Genomic DNA, 22,949 nt, shown 5'->3' with positions numbered 1-22,949 from the left:
CATCTTTTCCTGGTACTTCTATGTAGAGACCTACAGTCCCCTTCTCCACGAAGACACCCACTTCTACCACATCCCAACCAGTAATACAGGCTACATTACAGAACAAAGTATATAGAATAATACTGTACTTTGAACCCGGAAAAAGCAGTATATTCAAATATGTAAATTAAATATCCATTCATGAATACACAGATTTGCACACAAGTTTGAGCTTTAGATTTAATACAGAGGGACATTAAAAACAAACAAAAAACAAGACTGCCTACTATATGCACTACCAGTGGATTTTTTTTTTACAGCCCCTCCGATCCATGAATAAAACCTAGCAAGACGTTCCTGACAATAAACAAGCCACATATTTTGACCACAATCTATATAATCAGGAGAGACAAACACGACAAATGACACTTCCAAAAGATAATAGTACAAAAACGTCTATGACACTTTTAAGACATACTAGAATATTCTTCACGGAATGTTGAGTCCTGTGGACAATGTAAATGATACAAAATATAGGACTAATGTACAATAACAATCTCAACATGAACAAAAAAAAACAAACCCAACAACAAAAATACCTAAAACAAATGGCACAGTTGCGAGAATGCTAGGACCAGATAGCTGACTGTTGGTACATTTTGACCCAGCCTTACCCCCCCCCCCCCCCTCCCAAAAATGTTTTTTTTAAAGTACACAAGGAACAAAGAGACATGATGCAAACCATATCATTCTTTGTTCTTGTAAGACTAAGAGCCCTTTTTGTGGTGTACTTTTTTTTTTTAATTGCCATAGAAAGTTTCGAGATCCTTATACCTTTATGTCTTTTTCTTTATACACTTTTTTTTTCAATAAAAAGACACTTACTTGTAAATCTTTTTCATCTGCAGACTCACACATAACTCCCGTACCACTTCTTACAACTCTCTGTCTACACAAAGTTACCCTGACAGCGAAAGTTAAGATATAGGCCCTACTATGGGGGGGCGGGGGGGGGGGGGGGGGGGTGTTGGTTTTTTTGGTTTTTGGTTGTTGTTTTTTTCAATGACGACTAAAATTTTCATGAAGCTGTCTGTTTGTTGACTATGAATCAGATCCTCTTAAATGGCAGTAAATACTGAAGTTCAATTCCTTATCAAATATGTGCTCTTCTTTGTATGAAAGGATCCTCTTATGAAAGTTCCTATAAGAGGCAGAACTGAGGGCGACAGCGCATGAATCGAATGTGGAGACTGTTCTACAGCAGTGAACAGAGAAGACAAACTCTGGTAGCAAAGACTATGTTATAGGTTTAACACCCCTATCAACACTATTAGATAATTTAAGAATCGAAACCTCCAATTTTAAAGTCCATCACTGAAAGAAAGGACCAAGCCAAATAGGAAATTTGTGTTAAGTGCCTTTCCCAAGGACACAATGTTGGACTGAGCTGAGGTTCGAACCCCCTAACACCGGTCAGGTAGTTTAATTACTTGGCCACCAACACCACTGCAAAGACTTATGTCACAGAAACAAGTACCAAGTGTTAGAGAATAATAACGAACTTGTTCCACAAACTAATTTACATAATTATTTTAGTGAATGTTTCAACAAGAGCTGCTTCTCTTTGCTAAAGCTAGGGATCACCAGAGAGGAAATAGTTAGGCCACGGACAAAGCCAAAGTTTAAGCTTTTTTCTTGGCAGCTACTTGAGGACTTTAAAACACTTGTTGTATACCAAACCCATCGTTCTTCCTCCACTATTACGATTATACAAATAGGTGAAAAAAATCTTGCCTTCGTTAGACTCAAATGTATTTACATTGATTTTATTTCATTCTGTATTAAGGTCAAATCAAGAGAAGGCATCAGTCTTAAATTGTCAGCTTTAAATGGACGTGAAGTTGAGAAAACAACAATGGCAAACGCAAACACTTTCACAGTGACAAACATCACAAGGTAACTAATCCCTTGATGAAATATCTAAGCAACTTGAAATTAAAAGAACATTTGAAACTAGTGTAATTCTTAACAATGACAACACTCCTGCAATGAACTTCAAATGATTGCACGTCTTGAGTGTAATTATCTTTAGATTTTTTTATAAACAAAAAGCGAAAATATTAATTGAGGCGATACAGAAATTTGGAGACTAAAGTTTGGAGGAATGCATTTGCCATCCACTTTATATACTGATGTGTAAACATATTTCATTCATAATCCACATAAAGCAACGTTTAAAGCCTGAGACAATATTATCAAAGACAAACAAATATGAAAGATGAATCCAATGTCACAATCTTTTTCAATAAAAGGTTCCTGGCATCAACAAAGGACAGGGTGAAGGAAACGAAATAGTAATATAACAACAAATAAGTACAAGAAGATTAAACATAGGAAAAGATTACATTTTTTTCCAATCAGAATTACAGGTTCAAGCAGCAATGTCTGTTAATGAAGTAGAGAAATACAAGGTGAAATAAGAACATGAAAAAAGAGTCCGGTCTCAAAGCTTGTACACAATGAGATAAACTACATTACATACGAGATTATGAACTTATCTAATTCAGTTGACAAAACATAGATGGACGCAATGATTATACAGTGCTGAGAAGAAAAGAGATAATTCACCAAAAAAAAAAAAAAAAATTTAATATAATATGAACCAAAATAGAAGAGGACCACCACCATAGAGCATCCATCAACAATTTTCATACACAGAAAGACTTTACAAAGCAACGCATCAGCAAAAATGTATGTTGACCATTACACCACATTGGACAAAAATAAAGATCACTGGCTGCAAAACATAATCCTCCTAAATCATTATTCCCATTAATTCTTGTTCCTATGCTCGAACCCCAAAGCAGAGCATATTATTATACTGTCATCACGAGAGAAACTTAAGTAGACAAACAATTTGTAGACTGAACAAAAGTTAAATAACAACTCTCTCATTCAACACATTAGATACACACCTCGCATTACATCAGAAATACATGGTCCAAGCAAGATGTTTCAGCAACAGTGCAATACAATACTACTAAAGAAAGTTGTATTGAAAATAGTGTGTGTGTGTGTGAGTGAGAGTGTGTGTGTGGGGGGGGGGAGGGGGGAGGGGGGAGGGGGGGAGGGGGGGGAGTGGTTAAAATTAATGAAGCGGCAAGAAAGTCTGTCCTGTACACCTGGCCTCTATGAAAACGTCAAACATTAAACAAGTGTCATGATATGTGCATAGTGTTACTGTTCTTTAACTCGTTAGTATGTTGCTGTTAGTACAATGGCACCTTTTGCCTCGCATTGTATTTCTGGGGCTATTATTATATTAGTGCCTTTCTGCATAAAAACTGAGAATAAATCTTGTACAGAATGTAAGCACTGTAACAATTATGTTCGCTCTTTGGTGATAATCCAGAGAATGACCCTGTAAATACCTGTGCAAGTCTCAAACAAAGTGTTCTCGCTTTTGTATCTACCCACTGCGACTTTAAGTAACAAAACAAACACCCTGAGCTTTCAGCTAGCTTGTTCATACAAATGCCCCAAGAGGCATTGTCCTTGCTATATGAAAAGTTTTTCCAGTTCCAGCAAAAAAGTGGTAGATCTAGATACCCTTTTACATACTTTTCCGAAATAAACAATTCCGTGACATATTCCACATTACGTAAGAATTCTGCCGATGATAATTTTGGTTTTTTTTTAAAAAGAGTGCACTACTGTTAAGATATTTAGGGGACAGTATTAAAGACTTGAAAACTCAATCCTTTCCATTTTCAAAGTAGTTGGCTGTCCATTTCACGTTTCAAATTTTCAGCATACAGATGGATGGCGTAGGAATCCTCAAATTTTCCATGAAGATCATTAAATATCTCACAATTTTGCACATTATATTTTCAAATAAATAATGATATAGACATAAATGTAATGCATGTGCAAAGTACAACATCATTTTCTGTACTGTAATAATCGTAAGAAAAACAGGAAGACACTACAAACAACGTTCAGTAACGAACAATTTTTTCTGCAATCTTTACATTGTTAACGGGAACGGTCACAGAAATTAACAGATGCTCATCAATTCTTCACCTACAGATTTTATTTCATTGCCAACAGCAATTCTAACTAAATGTTAAAATCACACCTAAGGTGAATGTTAATATGACAAAGTTTTTCAGGCTACTCATGAAGATCAAACCATTCATATATATATATATGCATACTGCACAGCAAGAAAAGGAATAAGAATGTACTTGTGCTGATAGCCAAGCGCTTGGTGGAGATTTTAATCAGGGAAGAGAAGAAACTGATAACGCGGTAGCTGAAGGCACTGTGATGGGTGTAGCTTGCTGTTCATTATACATATAAATATAATCCCAAGGCGTGGTGCAGTGCATGTGTGTTCAGATAGGCACATTAAAAAACACGTCAGGATCCCTTCTTCTCTCTCAGGCTCACCACCAGAAAGTACTTATAGGGGGTGCCCATTGGCACGATCGGGTCGGGTTGTTTTCTGGTGGTTTCAGTGCACACTACAACGCCGCCGCGATTGTACCCAACAACATGGAAGTTAAAGTAGAGAAACTTTTAACCTCAATGACTTCCAAGGCTCCTTTCCACAGTTCCCTGTTACAGTGCTGCGGCAGCCTGGAATCTCATAAACAAGGGTTAGATCTACATCGATAGCTTTCTATTATCAAGGATCGTTCATAACAAGATAGTTCACTCGGCCAAAAAAGTGTCCTCGCTTAGGAAGTCCGAGCATTGGTTCAGATGGCGCTGCAGTTTTTGTTTTGAAGCTCTCCTTCATTTCTCCAGAAGAAGAATAGCAGTTTGATAGTTTTGCTTTTATTGTTTTTCACACAAGTAGGGTAACTCTGTTCCCAAAGTCCGCACTTTTTCGAAGAGGGTGCCACATGTGACTCAGCCTTGTGATTGGCAGCAAACCACCCAATCGCGAGACTCACAGGCCCAAATAAAAAACGCATCTGTTTTTGCAGGTCACCGACTGAGTCAATCGGTTTGTGCCACGATGGCCGCTTTGTTTCCTCACTTTGGCTAGCCCCGACTGTCAAATCGACCCGACCCGACATGACTAGTGGGCACCCCTAACTGGCAGATCTCACTTTCCCGTCACAATCTTCTCACTGCGGTTTGAGTCGCAGGACATAACCACAGGCTAACACATAGGCTGAATCGAGTATGAACTGGTGCAGAGAGACACATCAACATAATAATGGCCATTTAGTGCAGGGGAAAAGTAAGATAGACATACAGAAAAATAAAACAGGAAAGAAAAGGAGTAGGGCTACAACTAGTGCTGTATCCTCCAACCATCCGCTAACACACAGGCAAGAAAAAGACTGCTGGTGAGACTACTAACCATAGAAACAAAAACAAAAAATCTTAATCAAGAGCAACTATAATATAATTCAATACCTGCTACAAAGTGAGAAAATTTATTAAATTTCAATAAAACAAATGAATATTTCTCCACAAACTGTAACCTCAGGTCCAGCAATCTGTTGACAAGTCTCTGCTACCTATAAAAGTTGTGGAATGTACACATGGAGCCTTAAATAATGTCCTTTTCTGATTTTTTAAATAACCAACTTCAGGAAATGATGGGAGTTTGAATAAAATCAAGCACCTGACACAAACATGAGACAAGTGTCTGATTATAAGAATAATACAAAGAGGAACTATTTTCACTTCATCACAAAGAGATCAAACACAAGGACTAAATAACAGCAAGTACAGTTACCAAACCTGCATGGCACACAAAAATCTAACAATCTCAGAAGAACCACACGCTTTCCTTAAGTTTTAAGAGGAACAAAAAGAATTTTTATAAAGAAATCTGACTTTTGTATTAGAAAATTTTGCACAGGATTGCAGACCAAATAACAGCAAAACTAAGAACTTAAGAGCAATGTTTATGTTTTTATTCTTTCCAAAAACTTTTAGGAGATCTACAATTCCATAAAAATCCAACCAATGCCGATTCCTATAGGTGACCAGCTTGTACTATGGCACAATGAGAGCCAGCAGCAATAATCTCATGTGGAATGCAAAAATCAAACGCTGATGGTTCAGATTTTCCAACAGCCCCCACACCGATGCCTCCAAGTAGTTGCCAATCCAAAGCGTTTGCAAATTGGCTTAGTGCCACATTATAGAAAGTTTTTGTTTTAGTAATTTTACGGTGCTCGCAACTGCATAAGGTCATATGAGCGCCAACATTATAGAAGGAGGTTTGAGTAATTTAATCACTTGTCTGTATATTGCAGTGTAAGGCATTGCCCAAGGCATACAAGGGGTTGGGAAAACTGCTGACAGTGGTCATGAAGATTCCTCAACACCATAAAAATAAAACTTTGCTGGAACAAATACAATACACAGGGTATTCTCAGACACAATATACAAGTAAAATTATTCATTTTCAGGAAGTCATCAATGGAGCATAGCAGTGACACGCCAGAGACTCCAACGAATGGATTCTGTGCCTAATAGGAGTTTTCTTGACATCAGTGTTGTGACTGGCCACTGTCATTGGAATTCTGAAAAGGCTAAATCACTGGCCTTCCCCTCAACAAGAAGACAGCTGAAACAATTCAGTGACAAGATGGCTATCACTTGAGCGGCATCAACATCCCTTCTGGTAGTGCGATAGCTCAGTCAAGACCTCAAGAGAGGTTTTTAAATGGCGTTATGACTAAGAGCAACCTTTAAAATAGACACCCTGGATTGCAAGCCAAGGTGCCAAGAATCTGTGATAAAAATATCACCAAGGAGCCAGTGTGTACTAGCCAATCATAGTACAGACAGGCCCTAGCCCTCTACAAAGCCATGCCCTGGACTTCATAAAACCCCAAGTGTTTAAAAACCCTGAATTTCGGATCAGGCAGAACAGGAGCCACTTCTTCTTCTTCTCATTCATCTCTGAATGGACATTCCTGTCTCTGGTACAAAGGCTGCTGTTCGCCGCAGGTCCTCCAGTCGGTTGTGCCCTGTTCTAAGTCTGAACAGATCAACCTGCTAACCTCATGGTCTCAACACCAGTCCACTCTGGCACTCATCCAAGGCTGACACTAACAGAAAAACAGCCATCCGAAAACCAAAGGCACATAAATGAATACCTTGTGTCTCAAGACCATCCTCACAAAAACAAGAAAGCAAGTACACACATTATTCGCATTCACCCTGCGTAACATGTGATTGTAAAAAGGGAGTCAACTTCTACAAGACCTACAACCTGAAATGGTCTGGAAAAAAAGCCATAATTTCAACAGGATTTTCCCCTGAATGATAAAATAATTTCACGCTACAGGGAAAGCTCTTAAATTATTTCTCCTCGTTAACATTTTTCAAGATCATGGAAAGGATTCAATGTTAAGTGTGAACAGAACATGCCAACACATTTGCATAGAATTGAGCAGCCACCTTTAACCACAAAACAACAAGTAAACATGTTCTACATCCCTCCCATCTTCTCCCATTTCGAGTCACAAGTTTCCATTTACAAACAAAACACTTTAGACAACGGAATGTGACAAACTTTCTATTCCTACCTCTCTGCTCAACAAAACACATTTCCCCCTTTTAAATCCATCAAAGCATTTTTAAAATACTTCCTCCAACATTCCTTTCAACCAGTGCAACTAAATACATAATTATTCTTCAACTTTCAATAAAAGATATTGTGACGGAACCTAGAAACGCAAGAAATTAGACAGGTAATACTTGAACCTGTCTTGTGCAGTAGTAAAATATAAAATAACAGTAATAAAACTCCATTTGCATATGCACTATTCAAGAAATTCAGCCATAAAATATACAATCTTTGCAAGAGTGAAGCAATAAAGTGTACAGTGTATGAAAAGCTTCTCCAGACGTTGATGACATTTAAAGTGACATCTTTAATTAAACCCTTGCAACTACTACATGTAAGGATAAGACTACTCCATTATAACAATGTTTTGACTTTCTCTGTCATCATTCAATACTATAAGAATGACAAAAATTGATTCTCCCCATAATTCTTATTAAAAGTATGTGTTGATCACCATTAGTTCAAACACAGGGTATCTGAGTTCAAACTTCCACCTAGTTGCAGATGAAGTAGCTGTTCTGCAGCCCTTGGGAGAAAGATTTGATTGCAAAACAATGATGCTCTTCTTACTTTAAGGCTAACATATTCAATTCTACCACTTCAGAGAATTCAAGCAACACACTCAGTTGTTCAGCATTCCTGCTGACTTGATACATTTAAGTGAGGGGCACATCATTTTGAGAGTGCATAGACTTGGCAACATCTCAAAATGAGACTTAATTTAACAATAACCCTCATTTTCTTAATTATGATTATAATAAATCCAAAATATTTCTATCGATTGCATTGGCTGAGATATTTCAAGGTTAGGGATCACTAAAAACCAAACACAAATTTTGTGTGCCAATATAAGGTAAACCTATTTTTCCGTTAAATACCTCACCTTCATTCACTAAAGGCCAAATTATTTCATAAAATCCAACCCTGCAATAGTTTGTGCACGTAAATTATTCATTTTGATACAAAAACAAAAATAATCATGATGCTTTGACCCAAACTTTCTTTCTCAGCTGGTTTCTTCTAGTTATGCTCAGTGAATTAAGCCTCATTTGGAGCTGTTGCCGTGGGAGCATTACTAACAGTCACAAACCATGTACTTGCAATCAAATTTTTAAAAAGCAAACACATGATTCCAAACAAACAGTCACCATATACAAACAATAGTTAATGAATGACAAACTAGGTGAGACAGGATGATCATTTTCCCATCGCGTTCCGTGCCGCGGAAATTAGTGGACGCAATGTAGCGAGTGGCATAGATTTCTCCAGGAGAGGGTGTTGGAGCAAAGTGGTGGCACAGGCTCGTTCTTCCACGTCAACCTCTAGACACTTGTCGATGAAGTCTTTCAGCTCCGGGGACAATTTGTGCTCATCCTTAATCTCAGGCTAAGCAGGTGGAGAGAGAAGAAAAACAATGTCAAGCACCTTCAACAAATGAGGAAAAAATAACACATTGATGGCTTATACATGTAATCAAAGCAATCTTTTTTCCTCTTTCCACTCCTTGATAAGTCAAATTTTTTTCAGTAGAAAAGATGTGACAAACTGGTCTTTCCTTCCAATGTCAGTGACCACTTTCCATAAGACAATGCCATTAGCTAATGTTCTGCATCTGTGCCAAGATGCGAGACTTATCAGTAACTTCTTACGTCGGACGTTTCCGGTGAGGCACCGAGGTCATTGTACTGTTAGTGAACAGCGAGCGGCACTGGAAACGAGTGTGTTTTTGCCATGAATACCATGGGGGTGTGTTAATCGAAGATGAAAATAACACTCTTATCTTTTACAGCTTTATATTTATAAAGTGTTGTGAACACAAGAATAACCCCCTCTCATAAGCTGATAAGACATTACGAGTAGTTACGCCCATTCGAATAACCTTTTTAAACGCTCTTGTTGTTAAGAATGAACTGGGATTCGAAAGGGAATAATATAAGTCAATTTCCTTATGTTTTGCCCTCAAATTGTTCTTTTTATCCGCACAATGGTATTCAAAACTCATCAAATAAGCTTATAAGCTTATTTTTATCAGGTAATATCATTTTATATAAAAATTAAGCTCATTTGAAAGATTTCGTATTAAAAAATGGAAGTCATGTTTCCTGGCTATTCTTTCGAGCTCATAATGTCTTAGTGGGTCATTTTGTTCTAATTTCATTGAATGAATATCTAGAGCTACCAACTTGAAGTGTTTTGAATGAGACGTGTGCCTCGGTTACGAACCAACGCAGGCAGTTCTAAAAGTAGGCTACAAACGCACACAAACTCAATCAGACTGACGCACACATACTTGAGCTGCCAGATGCGGGATCCGGTCATCACCTGATTCAGGAACGGACGGAAGGCGAGGTGCCGAAATACGCTTATATAACGGGAAACATAAACCTGGCTCCAACAGGACGAGGGTTAAAAACAAAGCAGAAAAACTAGTATCCGTCCCATTCGACACAACTCATGTTCGATATCCGATCAAATTTGATGGAAACTTGAAACAATGCAAATACACCTGAACACATTCTACTCAAGGAAAATAAGTAAGGAGAAGTTTTCAGCCAACACCAAGTACAAACAGACTACTAACAATAAAATCTGCTCGTACATTGTCAGACCTCTGGCAGTAACCTACCTTTCCTTTGGTGGCAATGCGGTAGATGGCTTTAAGAGCTGTCTCATGCAGGTATGGAGGTTCCCCTTCCAACATCTCGATGATCATAATGCCCAGACTCCAGATGTCAACTTTGTTTCCGTACTGCTTTCTGCAATGAAGCAAATAAAATACAGTTGAACCTGCCTTAGTGGTAAGCTCTTTATGGTGTTCACCTGCACTAATGACCACTGTTCTGGGACACCCTTGCTTTTTCCTATATTTTTAATTTGCTCTAATCGGACCCTGTCAGTCAGTCATTTTCGTGACTGGTTAGCCTCAAAACCTTCTCATAGCCGCTACTAGCTACAAAAAAGATTCTCGATAACCTGTCCTTAGACTGAGTGTGTACATTCAGTCAAAGTAAAGACGCTCTTGCGACAGATAAACATTATAATGGAAAAGAAATGGTAAGATACCATTAAGATTTTGGATTTTAAACCATCTGTTGACTTTGTCAAGTCTAGCAAGTGACCATAACTCAGATCCTGTCTAAATAGGTCACTTCACTTTGTGATTTGGAATGACTTTTATGTAGAGGTTTGACTGTTTACAATTATTCAAAATGCTTCTGTAAGTTTTTTTAGTTTAAGTAGAGATTTTTTGGCGCTTGCAACTGCATAAGGTCATATGAGCGCCCTTTTGTTAAGTTTTAAATGACAACTATTAAGTACTCATCTGTAATGAAATAATTAGGCACAGGCCATGCGACAAAGGAAGTCACTAGATCTGCATCATATTTGGTCACCGCATTGTAGCTCACTTTCACCAGGACCAAATTGCCCAGGAACATATCAGTGAAACTTTTAAGTCCGACTAGTTCACTCGCTACTAGAATATCTGCAACAGGCTCCACAAAGTCCCCTGCCCATAACAGGACAAGCTACTACTTCTGCACAGGGCCACAGGTGAGCCTGTGATGTGCTCGGGGACAGTGTCATTACAATACAGAAAAAAAAATGTAAATAAGTGGGAAGAGGTGGTTATCTACAACCTGTGATGATTATGGCATGTTCGGCTATCTACACTCAGTTACATTATAATTAACAAATATAAATATATCTGCTCGGAGCTCTCGTGGTCTAGAGATTACAATGTTCACCTCTCATTCAATAGGCCCTGGGTTCGAAACCTGACAGCCACTTCTCTAAAAATGTTCTACTTTCACCTCCTTTCCTCCACTCTTACCATGTTCTGTAGTCTACTTTGGCCTCCGCTTTCTGCACCCCCTTCCTCCCCATTTCCCCCTCCCCTGGTCTCCTGAGTCTCTGCAGCCTTTCTACTGCTACTCCTTGGCTTCTTCTTTCTGCTGACTTTCAGCCACACCCTTGATCTTATGGTAGGTAAGATATAAGTCCTAGCCTTCTCGGATAACGGCAAAACATTTCGAAGATCCTGTGCGCAAGTTACGCACATTCAAGACCCCTTGGTGGTCCTAAAATCAAAAAGAGTAGGCTTCAGCCGCCACCAGTGCAAAATTCAAAATTTCTGCCAAACTGAAAATTTTTAATGTGTCCCAGGCACTCACATGACCTTATGCAGTTGCGAGCGTTGTAAAACACTTACCAAAACAAAAAATATATACCCCATACTTCAAACAGATAAGAACACATCAAGCCTGTGCAATATTTACCTGGACACAACTTCTGGAGCCATCCAGTATGGCGTGCCCACCATTGTGTCTCTTTTCCCTTTCTCCGCATTGAGCTGGGCGCAGAAGCCGAAGTCTGTGACCTTCACCGCACCGACCATACCTAGCAGCACGTTGTCACTCTTGATGTCCCGGTGGATGATGTTTCGATTGTGGAGAAACTCCAAGGCTTTGAGACACTCCCGGCAAACAGCAGCAATCTGACCTTCCTTCATAATGGTTTCTGTCACAACATCTGTCAGTGGGCCACCGTCGAGGAACTAGTGAAAAAACAGATTACAATTTCTTCCTTCCATAATTACATTTGTTTTCAAAAACAAAAATTTCAGACTTTAAGAAGAAAACTTGTCATAACAGAATTGCAAAGAATAGCAATAATGGCAAGAAAAAAACACCTCTATGCCACAAAATAAAATACTGGCATGAAATATTTAAATAGACATAATCTATTCCAGATAAAGAATTCACAATTAATCCAAACCTCAAAAAATTTGTGTGTCCATAGGACATGTCATAAACTTCTACAATACGTGTTGTGTCGGCTGTCTGTTGTTCTTTGTTTGTGCGCCTGGCTTTCTGGTACCGTTCCCTCAGGTACCATAAACTTTATGACCCCTACTTAAGACAATCAAGTAAGATAGGAGAGTTGCATAGGGTGGAGGCCAAGGCTTTGAGTTTGAGTGAGTTATAGCGTAGACGCGGGGTAGGAAGGAAGTAGAAACTTTTGTGTGTGCTTTATTAGAGTGAATAAACTCCAATTCTTGAACTCTGTGTTTGTTTTAATTTATCTCCGAGGGGGGTAAACCCACTACGCCGGGGCCCATTTTTGGAGCTAAATTTTAAAATGATAAAAACGTCATTAAATGTGTCATTAAATAGAAACCTATTTTGATAGCACTTCATATAATGAATGAACTTCCGGTATAAGAGACCTGTTTTCGGCAATTGCCAAAAAGTAATTCAATGTCGAAATCGTCGTAAAGGAATGTGCCCGAGCCGGCTCATGCACAGTGGCTCCTACCGTGAGCCACTGAGAGCGGCTTGCCGGAGATAAAGAGTTAAAGAACCCACACAAGGACACTACACTACTCACCTCCATGACAACCCAGAGCTCGTCCTCCAGATAGTAGCAGTCGAGGAAGTTGACAATGTTCTCGTGCCTGTATTGCTTCATCACCTCAATCTCTGTGATGATCAACTCCTTTTTGGGTTGCTGGTTCAAATCCATCATTTTGATGGCAACCACCTCCTCTGATTCTTTACACTTGGCCATACACACCAGGCCTGACGCTCTGTAATGGAAAGTAAATAAGCAGGATGTGAAAAGACAATTCATAGGCACACATTCGCACAAACATACACACATACACACACCACACTGCCCTCCTCATCCATATCTTCTTTCCACCTACATGTCCAACCCCGTTGTCATATCTTGCCAGAGACCCATCCAGTGAGTTAACTTTAATTTGTTGTCTTTTCTGTGGCCTTTATGAAATAAATTTACTGTAAGGGTAAATGTCAACAGAAAGTCACATCATGTATTACTCCTGATAGTGAATCTACAAATTCAAAAGAAAAATAAGAGATATAAAATATTAGCACCAATTTGGATCTATTTCCTAAGTGAAGCTTAGTGGAGCTGGTAGCCTAGAGGTTAGGCTCTCAGACTCGCAACCATAAGTTCATGGGTTCAAATCCTGTCAGGGAGCCAACTTCGTGTCCTCGAGAAAGGCATTTTACACAAAATTTCCTCATTTCAACCAGGTAGGAATGGATAACTACTTACAGAAAGCGAAAGCTGACAATATTTCTTACTGTTCTTGGGTCTGCAGAGGTACTAATGGTTGTAAAGCGCATAGAGCATGTTGAAGAGAATGGATATGTGCTATAGTAATGCAATTATTATTATAATAATAATAATTATTATTATTATTATTGTTGTTATTGGATCTAGACAGGAACAACCCAACATTCCAACTTCATACAGCACTGCAAAACAAATCATTAAAAGCAACAGCAAACAAGATTGGAAGAATAGATGGCTCTGATGGGCCTTGGGAAAGGCAGAGCAGTTTTCAAACATGCGACTACAACAAAACAAAATGACAATATCAACCACCTACAGAGAAAGAAACAGACCACGATCTTTCGCCTACGAACGGAACATATACAGCTCAACTTTCACTTGAACAGAATAAAACCAGAACTTCCCCCAATGTGTCCTTTGTGTGACTATGCATATGAGACAGTGGAACATCACCTTTTCCACTGTACAGCCCTAAATAACATCTGAGCTACACTTCTCCCTCCAAGACCTAACTTTGACAACACACTCTACGGAACATTATAGCAACTGCAGCAAACCTGCACTTATCACTACATAGCATTGGACAGAAGGGCGAGAGCCCAGATGTTGCTGGATCGATAACAACAACAACAACAACATTATTATTATTATTATAGTTTCGATATACCCACCCATTCTCAAGTACTGTACTTACCCCTGTCCAAGTTTCTTCTGGACATCATACTTGTCCTGTGGGTTCCCCGGACTTGCTGTCTTTTCTGAAAAACAAGAAAAAAACAAACATTAGTAAAGTTGAGTATTCCAAGGTATTCACAGAAGGCAAAGGTTTGCTAGATCACAATCTCTTGGTCAGCCGAAGACACATATAAGCAAACCTGTCCTCAATGACCATCACATCACAAATTTATTCCCTTTTGAAGAACAGAACAGCTTCAGGGACAAGGAAAGTTTTTCAAACACACAACAGCAAAGTCAGTACCAACTCAATAGCTTTTTAGTTGATGTTGTGTTTATCCAGTAGCCTTTGAATGAGTGTCATTCGGCCCAATGCCATGTTATAAAAAGGTGCAAGTCTTTGGCTTTGTTCTTTACTACAGTATTGGGTTGTTTTTGTCTACGGCAAGGGCGGAGGAGGAAGAACAACGTTTAAGTAATTATACACAACAATGCCTACCTCAAATTTCCAGAGGCACATACAGATCCTTTGCTACGGAATATCAATAGACCTACAACATTGTAATTTTTTTTTATGCATTGAGTTAAAAGATACAAGATGAGACGGCAAGTACAGATTTCACAAATACAAGGAAGATTGAAAGCACTGCAGAATAGGCCTTTTTCTTTGCTTTCAGTCTAGGTGCCTATCGAAAATTCGGTTGTTTGGACACCTTTATCGGTATGGCAGTAGATCAAGTCCAAAACCGTTAACTACCGGAAATATCAGTATAAATAGGCAGCCCTGAATATATGTGTAAGACAGTTCAGCACTTTTTAAAGTCAACTCAAATGCACGAGTTTTAAAAAATATGCCACACTCACAACATCTATCACTGTGAGTCGCCAGATGATGACATATTCTGTATTTTGAAATTCCTTCAAAGCAACAGAGTTACTCACTGAGTGCTTCGTTGACCTCCTTATCTGTCATTGTTTTCTTTTGAGACCTTGGTCTTCTTGTGAGAACTTCCCCATCTGCTTCATCTCCAGTTGACATACTGGCCATGCCATCAGACACTTCGTCAGCGGCTGCACCATCTTTTGCCGGCTCTGCTTTTGGACTCTTTGGTTTGGGAGACACAGGCTGTGGCAAGCAAGACATAAGAACCATAGGTCATACATTTTTCCGGGAAAAAAACATCTCAAATTTTTCTTTCAAAGAGGACTTGTCAGTAGTTGTGCGCTTTGTGACTGACTGCATCTGAAATGGGCAAGCATTTTCAAGTCATACATTCTTTCATACTTGTTTGGAAACATTGCTGCATATTTAACATCCTTAAGGGACCTCAACTCAATCATATGTATATATATATATATATAAAAGCTGATATTTTAAGATCCAAGATGAATTTACTACCTTCAATCCACAATACATCATCAAAGTGAAAACTTCCAAGACATAAATAAACAGGCCTAGAACATGGTTGAAAGTAACTTTTCAGCTTCGTTTTCCCCAACTAATACCTTTAAAGATATATATCCACAAGACATAACACATCAGTTCTCCCAATAAACAGAAGACTCACCGGTAGAGATATCGCTTCGTCTTTCTTCTCTGTTGTCTCAACTTCGGGACTAGTTGGGGTTTCTTGACTTTTCTCTGAACCATATGATGATCTTTCATCTGAATCTAAGAGTTCATCAGATTCTCGAATTGTTGTAGCAACAACCATAAACTTTGCAGTAGAGGACCTCCGTTTGATGGAGCGGGTGTAGGTCTTCAAGGAGTTTACCACAGCCTCTGGGTTCTCCTCCTGCTCCCTCTGACTGTAGCAGAGAACATTCTCAGGTCACATTTAACACTACTGAATTTGGTTTATACATGAATACATACATACTTATATATATATACTTATACTGCAACATGCAAAAAGTTGCTTCACACTTCGTCACAACCATTGAACCACATGAAAACAAAAGTGTGCCCATTCTGGATCATGGGTTGTTGATAAGAAAGAAAAAAATGTGAAAAACAGGAAAACAGTACATCTGTAACGATATTCACTATGCAAAAGAAAAAAACTCTGCTCAGCATCCTATCCAAAACATCCAGAACACAAAAGATCCATGGAGATGTGAAGATGACATGATGATGTAAAAGTTAAACAGGTTGGCATGCACCTAAGGACGTCACTTAATGGGAAAAATCTCTTGGAAAACATCGATCAATTTCAAGAATTTTCAATTTCAAATGGCATCATGACATAATACTGACTTTTTTTAAATTCAAATTTTGAGCACTTTATGATGTGTATGGAATGTTACTGAGGCTGATAACTCACGTGATGTTGGATGTGCTGAGGATGTTTTGCCATGAGTCAGGGAGGCCAACGAAAGAACCTTTCTCTTTATCAAAGCCAACATGGAAGTTCTGCTTGAAGTTGAACGGCTGCCCTATAGACATGGTGACCTCATCTTCCCCTGACTTGGTGGAACTTGTAGAGTTTTTCGGTTTGCGAAAAAAACCTTTGAGAGGCATTGTGGCAATCAGATCTGATGGTCCTTTCAACAAGCTTGAACCCTGGGAACATAACACATAATTTCCTCAAGTTTGAATTTAATTGGAGAACTACACATATGCACTATAATCTACATCAGTGATCAGTAACCTTTGGCCTTTAGGCCAGTTACATTATTTAATTCATTGTAAAAAGTCGCTCCCTGGCTGGTTTTGAACAGAGGTCAATGTACACATTAGGTGAAAAGGAAGCCTATAATTTCTTTTAGTGCCAGTCAATTTTAAATTAAAACAAACTACTACTAAACAAGTTATAACTGTTGCTAATGACCATGGTTATATTCTAACAAAATCAAGGTCAATTACATATAATATAATACAGTAGTCTCCACCTAAGATCTCCCCACTTACATTGTACTTACAATCCCCGTTCGCTTAAAAGACCCCCGCTGTTTTAAGAAAATTAAATTTTTACTAAACAAAATTCACCCCTAAGACCCCACTCTCATTCTCAATCTCTTTGATGATCTATATTCGGATAATACGACATTCAGATCATAATTTATGGAACAATAACCCGGGTGGGCACAGCCGATCTACCAAGAATAAAAGGTTGAGATCATCGAACTACCCACTGCATCACAGATCAGCCATTACTCTTGTGAATGTGTTCACATAATATGAGCGTTGTAAAACTCAATGAAACGGTACAATATTACTGCTAGCTGTGATCGTCTGTTGATCTTTCAGTTTTACACTTGGGTTGACTTTAAAAATTTGTTTTTATTGTGTTTTAGTGCTTTTAAAAGATTAATTAACCTTCCTCTAGATCTCTCAAAGCGGACTCCTTACCATGAGGCCAGCGAGGCGGTCTATGTGCATGTGTGTGTATGTGTGTTGGTGTGTTTGTAAGTGTGTGTATGTGCGTGTTTGCATGTGTGTGTCTGTGTGTGTGTGTGTGTGTGTGTTTGTGTGTGTGGGTGTGTGTTTGTGTGTGCTCGCTCTCGTGTGTTTATGGTGCTATTGCAAACGTATAATTAGGTAGCGAAACACGTCACATAAGCCTATTCACGGCCTTCCAGGTGCGTGGTTTCAGTAGAATGGGGGTAATTCAGATCTCTGTTTCTTTGCTCTTTTGCTATAAAATACCAAATGCTGAACACTTTGAAAAAGTTCAGATGTCCTTTTTACAATAGTGTAAGTTGTTTGTATATTATAATCCTAGTATGAGCTGAAGAATCGCCGTGGCAAGGGAAGCCCCTCGCGGTGGAATGCGAAGTGGGCCGGTTCAAAATTGACACCCATGCATTCAAATGCTTTGAAGAAAGATTGATGATTAAATACCATCTTTTCATTAGCGGAGAACTATACAGCTTTGAGTGTGGTTTCCCGTGGTTATTTTTGGCCTTTGGCGTTTGGATAAAAAAAAAGCTTCTAAGTTTACAAAGATCATTTTAAACACGAAACGTGTAAAATACCGTCTAAAAAGGTATCAATAGAAAGAATTGTTATTTTTCTATTAGAATGAAGTCATCGGCTAGGAATTATTTAAAATGAATCCTTCCGCAAAACTACCGGGAGCACTCAGTACAGTACAGTACTGAGCCGTCTCGCTCGCTGCAAGGGCAAGAGCGACGCTGGCAGAGACAACTCTCGGTGTTTTAATTAAAATAACGACAGATCATTGTGTTTGAGGCAATAAAATACTGATTTTTAATGATCTCACGGTCATGAAAAAAATTAGGCTTCATTTCATTGTTATAATGATTGTACTCTGTTAATGTGAGATGTTTGATGCAGTTGGTACTCTTTTATTATCAGTCAAACATGGGGTTGCAGCCAGTTACCGATTTCAGCAATATTTGATTATTAATCTCTCTCTCTCTCTCTCTCTCTCTCTCTCTCTCTCTCTCTCTCTCTCTCTCTCTCTCTCTCCTCTTCCTCCTCATTTCTCTCTCAGATGCAGCTGAAATTATTTTTTAAATTCACATGTTATTGTAGAACAGATTAGTCTTTAGGGATATCGCTTGTTGTCCCTGGATGTGTTTGCATTTCACCAATGTGATCTTCTACTTCAATGCCTCTGTGTTCCAGATTTTTCAGTAGCTACCTCTGTATACTCCCTTTCTCGAGGATGATCTTTTAAACCCCTCATCAAACGTCAACTTGAAGGATCTGTTTCGATCAGGCGTATACCTAAGACAACAAATGTCCACAACATGTGGGTCACCTCTTTCACTTTTGATTGATCATCGTTTGGAATAATCCTTGAAAAATGTGTGATCAAGGTATTGACCTCAAAGACTCTGGGGTTGCGCCTGGCTTTGCCCATAAGGCTAATGTAATTCGCTGACAGGAAGATAGGGTTAGGAACACCTTTTGATGCTTGTTCTATCTTACTATAGTAGGAATCAAAGTCCATGTGAGTGTGTCCTTTGACTAGATACTTATGTTCCATTGTCTGACAGTAGATGGCAGATGCCTGAAGTGAAGGAGCAAGAAGCACAGATTCCAAGTTCATACAGATGGCAACAGTCCTGACTCCGTCAGCTGAACCTTCAAGAGACAGTTTGTAGTCCAACTCTTTCTTAAAAAAAAGCTCTTTCCTTCAGCCTCATGTGCTGTTCCCATGTCTCTTCGTCCATGTTTCCAACCCTGTGGGATTCACATACATCACACAGGCCCTTTTGGAGATGATTCAAAACCAAACTGTTGTTATGAAACTACTTTTTGAACGCTGTTAGTCCCAGACCCTTGCGGCCCAGTTTCTCACACCTTTTCAAGTACCGGTACTCCACAAGAGAACAAAATTGGGGCCCCTGATAACACTTTGCCGAGGTTCTTCAACAACAGTAAGACGGAATTTCGGTAATATTCCAAAGAATTCATCTACAAAGCACTTTCTCATCACTTCAAACAGGAGGGTGAATCTGCCTTTGGCAGTTCTGAATCTGACCCTAAAGAATCAGTGGAATTTCGAATCATCCAGTCCCCTAAAGCTAGGATAATGGTAAACATTCTCATGCTATCACAACTCTTACTCCACCTTCCTTTATGAAGTACTGATATGAACAAGGAAGAGAGACCCTTTGATTTGGATGCTTCTGAAGTTTTTCATTTCCTCATCACATCAGCCCTGTCAACTATACAGTTGACGTACGCTTTTTTAACTCTTCTACGACAGTGACCACACATAGTCAAAGGTCACTGTTCTGTCTTTGTCTGAACGACAATTGCACCCCAACCCTTTGCAGGTACGGTTGCAAGGTTCCAGAAGTTGGCGTGAAAGTCATTGGGGACCCTTGGCAGAGACATAACTTTGCCCCGACTCCCTGAGAAATATTTGCTTCTTTGCCAATTTTTAACACCTTTTTTCCCTGGTTTTGGGGTCAGGACAGATAATTCTTCATTGGCAAGAACAACTTCTGCAGTTGGCGCGTGCAGTTAGGAGACTGTTGTCAGTACCCTGATGCCTGCTGCACAGATGACCGTGCCAACAACTGATACTGATGGGTCGTTGGCTGATTCCATAGTGCCAAAGTCTGACAAAAGAATGGCAGTGTCACTAAATGATGCTGAGGGGATGTCGCTGTGTCACGTGGTGGTGCAAAGGAAATGTAGTGTCAACAACTGGATTTAACGTCAGTTGTAACATCAGCATGATCAACAGAAACTACAGTGATGTCACACTGCAACATAGCATCAAGAGAACTTGTTGGAAACGAAAGGGCAGGACAAGAAGCCAGTGCCTGGAGCTCTCCAGTAGTGGTAGAAGTTGGTTGAGTTGGGTCAAACGTGGTCACTGGCGATTTTTTTCGGGGCGTTGAAAAGTAACCAATGGAAAACCCGACTTGCCAAAGCATGGCACAGAAATATCTAATTCTGGTGTCTCTCGTGCAAGAAAACAATGTCCACTATGTCTTCAATGGCACTTCTTGATATTTCAGCGGAAATGATTTGGGGGAAGATTTCCCGCATTGATGATGAGCACATTTGTCAGATTTCGAAAGTGACAGCAGGACTAAACGTTGGCCCCAGCTGACGGGAAACATTTTTAGCGAAGAAAAAACAAATGCACCTTTCGCTTGACAATGTTTTGAGCAACCACTTGAGTTTTCCCGTGTACGGATTTTTCAAGACACAAATTTTAATTTGGCCATAGCACTGTTGATGGTCATAAAGACCTGTCTTATTATACAGCATCACGTTAAAAGCCTTGAGGCGTCTGCATAACGTGTTGTTTTGGTGGTTGCCAGGAAGAACAATTTTGGAAATCTAACATGTTTAGAAGTTAACCTGTGATTGGTGTATACAGACAGAAAGGCTGTTCTCCATGTCCATACACAGATTTAAATCTTCTAAAGTTTTATTGGGCATGGTATTTTAGTTTTGATGCTTTCAAATGTTCCCGCTCCTAGCAATGTATTATATTGACTTTGATGTTAGGGGAAAAGGTCGAGTTCAGTTTGAATAGTTTACTTCATACATGAATAAAACAACACTTTTGCAATGGCACACGTGCCTTAGGTTTTCTTTTCAGCCGCATTTGAACTTAACTTACGCTCTTAAACCCGCAAATGAGGTAAAGTTTATTTAAAGATGAGGTATGTTTTTCGTGCTTAAGTGTTTCACTCGTAGTTTTCAGCCAACTTGTTAAAAATGAATCACGGGCTGATGGATTTTTCCCTAATATTGTAACAATTGTCCCATTAACAAGATAGAATTCATGCACATGAAGCACAAGTGTGTATCCCAAGAATGGAAACTATAATCTTTGAAATTGATGGAGAACTGTAGAACTTAAAAGGGCATTATAGAATTTATAGTAGCAAGTACGGTTACACAGGCGAATAACCAGGCACTGGATGAGAATCAGATGAACGTAACTAAATTTTTTATACATCTCCTCAACCATTCACCCGACTGTGATGAAATTTACATACATAAAAAACATTTTATCTCCGTACATGTACCAAAAATCTGAGAAATTTATAAACCGCTTTAGAAAAAAACCTTAAGCACGATAAACATAGGTTAAATATTAGTTGAAATTGAGAACATTTTGCACACGTGATACGAGCAAATATTATTGCATTTAGGTCGGGTTTTCGTAGACTCGTGAGAGGGAAACATGGTCTTTTCTTCTGGTATGGAATATTTCGTGGTTACAGTAAGGATGCAGCCGATATTTAGTGTCAAAAGTGTCGATTACACCATGACCTGCCCGCCTGTAGCTGATGCACGCAGGAGCGGACAGTGACCCCCACGTAACCCAGCACGGAGCGGTTCCAACAGCGATTTAATGACTTCCAGATGTTGCTGGGCTGAGAAACTAAGAGGCACGATTACGGCCAGTTTTCGGCGGTGTGTATTAAAATGACAGCAGAAGAGTTAGTTTGGATAATCATCAAGCAATAAGTAAGTCATGCTGAAATCATACAATCAATGAAAAACATCAATTCCAGCGCATGCCTTATTGAAGTTTTGAGTCTGAATAGCCTCGGAAGGTTATAAATAATAAATTATATTCAGACTCGAGTCCGAATAGCCACTTCGAATTGCCATAGCTTGAGGGTCCTTGGAAACTGAAAATTAAGATTTTTTTAACCTTTAACTTCTTTAATCCAATGCTTTTCAGTAAAACCCACGCAGAAGTGTGTTTTTTTATATTAAAAGGTGTTGAACCAAAAATTAAACAAAGTGATTATTTCTCCAAACGCTCGGGAAAAATTATAAACTTCACCTCTATTCTCCGGTGGCTGTAGTTATTCGCACAGGGTGTGTGAATACTGCGAATATTGTGAAATTTTATTCGCACAGGGTGTGTGAATACTGTGTGAATACTAGAAATGTTATTCGCACAGGGTGTGTGAATACTATGAAATTATATTCGCACAGGGTGTGTGAATACTACAAAATATTATTGGCACAGGGCATTTCAAAACAAGGATGGAAATTATCTAGATCTCTAGCATTTTCTCACTTTTCCTTTTTTCATCCTCTTTCGCGTTGGGACAAAGATCATGGGATGGATCAAGAAATCTAGATCTAATTCTAATTGTGCAATGTGATACAACCACGCCC

At 39.1% G+C, this 22,949-nt stretch overlaps 1 protein-coding gene across 2 annotated transcripts in view; it reads right to left on the bottom strand.

Moving 5' to 3' along the window:
- Nucleotides 1–205: 205 nt before the first annotated feature.
- The window catches only part of LOC101860814 (serine/threonine-protein kinase PAK 1), a 26,105-nt gene continuing 3,361 nt past the window's right edge, over nucleotides 206–22,949 (bottom strand). For both annotated transcript variants that reach the window (XM_035969886.1, XM_013082739.2), the window contains exons 2-9: nucleotides 16,690–16,928; nucleotides 15,934–16,174; nucleotides 15,308–15,491; nucleotides 14,385–14,448; nucleotides 12,974–13,172; nucleotides 11,863–12,140; nucleotides 10,212–10,341; nucleotides 206–8,971 (exon numbers count right to left, since the gene is read on the bottom strand). In XM_035969886.1, coding sequence (XP_035825779.1) covers nucleotides 8,783–8,971; nucleotides 10,212–10,341; nucleotides 11,863–12,140; nucleotides 12,974–13,172; nucleotides 14,385–14,448; nucleotides 15,308–15,491; nucleotides 15,934–16,174; nucleotides 16,690–16,886 — 1,482 coding nt within the window. In that variant the 5' untranslated portion in view covers nucleotides 16,887–16,928 and the 3' untranslated portion in view covers nucleotides 206–8,782. The remainder of the gene's footprint in view (nucleotides 8,972–10,211; nucleotides 10,342–11,862; nucleotides 12,141–12,973; nucleotides 13,173–14,384; nucleotides 14,449–15,307; nucleotides 15,492–15,933; nucleotides 16,175–16,689; nucleotides 16,929–22,949) is intronic.

Source organism: Aplysia californica, unplaced genomic scaffold (assembly GCF_000002075.1).
Source record: "Aplysia californica isolate F4 #8 unplaced genomic scaffold, AplCal3.0 scaffold00191, whole genome shotgun sequence".
Classification (NCBI taxonomy): Eukaryota; Metazoa; Mollusca; class Gastropoda; order Aplysiida; family Aplysiidae; genus Aplysia; species Aplysia californica.
Note: the sequence above shows the minus strand (reverse complement) of the source record. Positions and strands in the feature narration are given on the sequence as shown.